Genomic DNA, 6,000 nt, shown 5'->3' with positions numbered 1-6,000 from the left:
AGTACCAGATAGCTTGTAATGAGATGATGACTTCCCTCACTATTTAGACTGTGTATCTTTATTGTGTGCACTTCACACTAGAGGAAATTTCCTACATTCCTCCTGTAAGCACAGGCCCTGCATTAATGACCATGTTGTACAACATCAGGCAAGCCTAGATCATAGTTTAGCATGCATAAACTTCCCTTTACATCTTAAATTTATTTCCCCCTTTTCTCCTTTTTTTGAATAGTGTGCTGCTTCAACTTCTGGAAAGCTTTCTTCATTAAAAAAAAGCCCACAAAGTGCTGTCCCTTAATGGTATCACTCAATTTATTTGCGGCAGACTTCTTCTTCAGAATTAATATAGAAAACCCTTGTTTTGCTTGAATATGCTCCATGTTTTGTTTTGCATTTAACATAATTACCACAATTTTTGTTAGAAAAGCTCTGTTTCAGTCTTGGTCTGGTATTTCCCTGATTATGCTTAGCAGTCCAAATTTCATGGCAGCCTAGCCAAAAAATACCCCAAGGCTTGCACTTCCTGGCAAATGACTTTTTAAAGTTCTACGTTAGCCAAGGCTCAGATTCCTTAAACAGGGTCACTGCTAATTCCATCAAACAAGACAGTCCCATTTCCTAACTGCATCAAGGGTTACCACTTCTCTCACATGTTTAAATAGGACAAGCATATATACTCACTCTCAGCATAAAGTATATCTAAATAATGTATTTTCTATTCTAGTGGATTTTTAAAAAAATATTTTGTTAAGTCTTTGGGAGCCCATCTAGTTTATCTCTGGCTGATAAACACGTTTCCTCTACTCTTCAAACTGTGCTGGAAGGGGAAAAGATAAAAAAATCAACACTTGAATTTGTATTCCACACTTCTTTTCTTTCCCCCCACCAAACAATGCTACTAGACTGTCCTGGCTTCTTCTACATGTGGTTTATTCCCATGACTGAGGAACTTGCAGGAGAGACAAATCAAGAGCACACTGGAGATCCTGTGTCCCAAACATGTTTCCTCTGGCCACTGATGTCCTCTCTTAGCATGTATTAACACCCAGAGCAGCATCCAAGGCTATCAGCTACTAAGCCAGCGCTGGGGAAGGTCACTTTATTCTCAAAAGTGCCTCTGCATTTCAAGAAAAAAATTGTAGCACCACGGTGATTTGTTTTAAAATAAAATAATCCGGTGTGCATTATCCCCTTAAAACGAAATAACAGAGGCACTCACACCCCCAGTGAAGTTTCATAAATCTGACCTTGCCTGCTGTGTGCTAACATTCCTAAATACTAACTTCTTACTCTCACCAAAGACAGTGTTTCTACTTGTGAACACAAATTTTACTGTCAAAGATGTTTCAAGACAGTCCTATAAGAAACATTGTCTTTCCCTTTCAGAAGCCTGTTCATTTAGAAACTCCTGGAGGAAATGGTGTTATATTATATCTATTCTTAATATTTCCCCTCCAGTCCTGACATGGTGACACGATGCCTTGCATGATCATCTTACCGTGCTGAACGAGAAGGCATAAATATTGTATCAGAGAGAAAAACTCTCCCAGGCTTTCACTCACTTTCCTTATCCTTCACTGACTGCATCTGCCACTATTCTTCCTTGTCCACATACAGATGACACAGTGAGCTAACAGAGGTGACTTCTTAAAGGAGAATGCAGAGGAAAATAAGAATCACTAGTGTCACTATTATAGTTTGGCATTTTCATTTGGAGTCCTTTTATTTATATGGAGGGGTTAAGAAAGTCACAGGGTAGGTAGGGATGGGTGCTGAAGCTAGTTATCCCCTTCAAATTTTTGCTGAGTTCAGGCTAAAAGGGAGAAGAAAAGGGAAAAGGGAAAAATAACAATTTGACATCTGCAAAAACAATAAAGTCCCTTTCCTGGGATGAGCAGTTAGGTGGATCTTTGATGTTCCAAGACCCTGATATTTTCTGCGACAGGTTGCCGGAGCATACTGTGCTATAATATCAAAAGCATTGCCAGGAGGAACAATAGAGTTGCCAAAAGCCGGCTGGGTATCCTTGGTGTCTGTGCCGCGTTCTCACCACGGGATGGCTCGGCTGACTCATGTACAGTATCATCTGTTCAAACAGAAAGCATACATTCCAATGAGATTTTGCATCCTTAATAAACTCTCACTGAGCCGACAACTGTAAGTAGATTTCAGTGCCTTTATGAAATAGGGCAATGAACCTTGTGCTGTCATTGACTTTCACAAGCGTGTAATACCTCATTATGTAACCAACTTGGGGCCAAGTCCTGCATTTCTTTCTGGCAAAACTCCCACTGAAGACCAGAGGAGCAGAAAGTAAGTCTGATTTCAGCAGATTGAGGAATGAAAGATTCCTCTTCTAATAAAACACTGTAGCTCTAGCTTTGGATGGCTCATTAGATAGCAATGTCAATAGGGAGGCAGCTAAATAAAAACACCTGATTTTCAAAAGGGCTTGAAGAAGAGTTGCACGTGCTCAGAATTAATTTCACAGTTAATCTCCTTACTGACTTACAGATTTTGGCTCCTGAATATGAAATGACAGCCTGTAAGCCCAAGCATATATTCCACTTCCACGCATAAGATTTCCACTGAAGTATACCATATCTGGGGAGGCACAGAGGATATAAGACCAGTCTTCCCTTCTTGAAACAGAATTTTAAAGGCTAACACATGACAATCTCTGACTTTATAGAATACATACTCAATCTGGAAAACCTCATAGGTAACAGACTACCTTTTATGGTACACAAAATACAGATTTACATATATGCAGCTAAAACTAATGAAAAAAAGAACCAGCTGAGTTGGGAAAACATGCTTATACATTAGTGGCAGAAGAGAACACAGTAGCAAATACTGAATTTATGATACCAAATAAAGCTCTGTTTAGTCCTTGTAAACTAGAGATCAGCCTTAAAGCTACAGCTTTTAAGATAAAAAACAGTAGGTAAAGTCAAATTCAACTTCATTATTGTTATAGATGTGGTATGTTTCTCTGCAAAGCGCTCCATATCCACAGCTATCTAATTTGGCTATTTTAAAAGTAATCTGTCTGAGGCTTGCCATAAAAAGTCAGCCCTGGGTTTGAATTTTCTTAGTACTAAATGAATGAAATAAGTTAAACCTTTTTAGGAAGTGGCCTCAAAATGTATTCATAAGGTACTTCGGAGTGCCTAAGTTTCCAGGAAAATTAATAGTATCTCACTACTTAGTGTAATAAGCTCCCCCATTTTATGAGAGATGTCGACATAGCTATGATATATATGTCTCATAGCTCTCATCTCAACAAATTGCACTGCCAGGGTTTCACTGGGTGAGAGCTGTGCAATTCCAATTAAAGGCACTAAGGGAAGCGGGAGTCAGGACACTGGGATCGCTGTGCCATTTTGGCATGGAGCATTTCACGTTACTTAGCTTTAGCTAGAAACAAGCTCCCTCTCCTTCATACCCTTGACACCTAGCACAAAAGTAGATAGAGCACTTAGCATAATTTAGGTTAATAGGCTCTTCAGTCCCAGTTTGGTTACACAGCAAGATGCACAGTAAACTGGATTAGCAATTTATCACCTTTTTTCCCAGCACTAATTGATGCTACAATCGCGTCAGGCTTATCAACAGGTCTTCAGTGCTGCTCAAGGCAAAAGTATGAAAAGCAAGCACTGATCAGCTGTAAATATGTTCACATTTGTAAGAAAGGGATACCATCAGATGAAAGTCCCACTGATGTCAGTGGGAAAGACTGGATGGAATGACTTTGATTACAGCTCTTCACCATGTATGGCAGGGAGACCCTCCCAGACCCTGAAAGAGGCCCTAATATTTTTCCTCCAGAATTATTCCAAAGGAATCTAAAAAATTCAGTGAATGCTGGCTATTGAAAAGTGCCAATTCCAGTGGTTGTCAGTACCAAAAGCTGTTTCACATTTCAGTTCTGAGTTACGCTCTTGTACTTTGGTGACACTGCAATGAGAATACTGTACTTCACAAGAGCAGCTTCCCAATTAAATCATACTCTAAGAAGTTACGGGGAAAAAATATCCCTGTTCTAACTGTCAGCTCTACCTCCTTTCATATATTTAGAGTCAGCTCTTCCCAATTTGGAAACATTTACTCACTGCTGATGAACTAAAACTACGGAGGAGAATGATGTGCATTACCTTCTACCTCTTGCATCATCAATAGAATTGCAAGTCTGAATTTGCAACATTGAATGTCAACAGTTTTGTCCTAATTACATCCATGAGTCAGCACTAAAACACAATAGGGCAGAACTAGTGTAGAGCAGTAATAAATCCTCATTCTCTGACTATCAGATACTGCCATTACTGGAACATTGGCTGCTGCTAAAAAAACTCAACGAAAAAGCCCTAAACTAAAAAGATTACTTCTCTAAAATGAAAAATATGGAGGAGATCTACGATGCCATTTTTATAAAGCCATTCTTCACAGAAGAATTAATTTTCATGTAACATTAAGGGTTCCTTTCAAGAAATCATCTGGGGTTTCTGTCAATGCAGTCCCAAGGTTTCTGCACTCATATATTAGAGCACACGATTCATCTGTGGTTCTCAAAATCAGTTTACAAATATGATTTTCCTTGGAGGTGCAGAGTTATAACACTGCACAATCTTTAATGCTTAGGGAAAAAGTTTTGCTTTATTTTAAACACTGAAGGCAAGTGATGAAAAGGACAAAATTCCTGAGTAAAATCTGGAAGGTCACTGCTAAACACTGGGAATGCCAGCAGTAATTAGAAAAAAATATTTTGACACCCATGAATTTTCCAGATCATGTAGCTTTACATCATATGCTTCAGGTATAATTTTTCCAGATATGCACAGCTGCAATTTTTGTTTAGGGACTTTTTATTTTTATTATTAAGGAGGAAGAGAAAGGGAGGACAGGAATAGAGCAAATTACTTTAATCACTTCTGAAACAAGTGTGATCTTTATAGACCAGTTTCCTACAAATTCCTGAACAAAACTAGTGAAATTACAAAGGTTCAAAAATCACACAAATGGTGATTTTTAAAAGAAAGGTGACAGTAAGAAATCTGCTGAACATGACCCTCCTGCCTCCCAATTCTTCTGTCTACTGTGGAAGAAGACAGTGGCAGGCTAGAGGAGAGCACAGAAGTACAAGATGCATGTCAGGGGCAGGTAAATTAGTACACAACACAGATCACATGCAACAAGGTCCACCAACACAGCGGCAAGTCTAACAGCCTAATAACAGAAAAGTGTGACAGCAGTTGGCAGATCTGGGAATGACTGGTTATCTAATGGTGACTGGTCCAAATAATAATAATGCAAATATAGACTGATGTCGGGAGTGGGAACTTTCTGGTACCAAACCTTCTCACTAAAGCTATTATTTCCTCCTGGTAACACAAACAGTATTTCATCTCAGACTGCAGGATGCTCTTTGTATGATTTTGGTTCCCTGGTTTGCCCGCTGCTTTCTAACGATATGCTTTTGTGATGGTGGAAGTTACGTATAGCCATTCATGGGAAGTGAGCAGCAGCGCTGAAAAAAAATGCTCAGCAAGTTCACTCAAATCACGCATTTATTACTCAGACGATCTCTTTTGCAAACCAGTAACAGGAAAAATACACATTAATTAGCCCATGTTCATCAAATCACAAAACGTAAAAAAGTGCATTGAGTTTTTAGATTCATAGATTACCTAGAAACAGGGAAAGATCACCCTAATGCCTTCCACAGAAGAAGGCATTGTGCTGTTAATAAATGCACAAGTGTATCTAATGTAATGGACTCTCTTTGCATTTAGATTTGCTTGGAGAACATCCCTGATTCTCAAAACCAAAGTTTTTAGGACAGTTCCGAAAATTCTCTTAAAGAAAACTAATAAAATCTATTGTGTATCCATAGGTAAATCATTCAAACTGGATAACTGGTGAAAGCCTTATTTATACTTCCGTATAAATAATGACTTTTAGTTAAAGGAACTGCAAATAACAAAGAGAAAAAAAATAGTA

General features: G+C 38.6%; 1 protein-coding gene across 1 annotated transcript in view; it reads right to left on the bottom strand.

The window, feature by feature from the left end:
* Positions 1 to 763: 763 nt before the first annotated feature.
* Positions 764 to 6,000, bottom strand: part of EFNA5 (ephrin-A5) — a 40,267-nt gene continuing 35,030 nt past the window's right edge. The window contains exon 5 of the mRNA XM_009328734.1: positions 764 to 2,086. Within this exon, the coding sequence (XP_009327009.1) occupies positions 1,965 to 2,086 (122 nt within the window). The 3' untranslated portion in view covers positions 764 to 1,964. The remainder of the gene's footprint in view (positions 2,087 to 6,000) is intronic.

This window comes from Pygoscelis adeliae, unplaced genomic scaffold (assembly GCF_000699105.1).
Source record: "Pygoscelis adeliae isolate BGI_AS28 unplaced genomic scaffold, ASM69910v1 Scaffold16, whole genome shotgun sequence".
Classification (NCBI taxonomy): Eukaryota; Metazoa; Chordata; class Aves; order Sphenisciformes; family Spheniscidae; genus Pygoscelis; species Pygoscelis adeliae.
The sequence above is the reverse complement of the archived record's forward strand: the minus strand, read 5'-3'. Positions and strand labels throughout refer to the sequence as shown.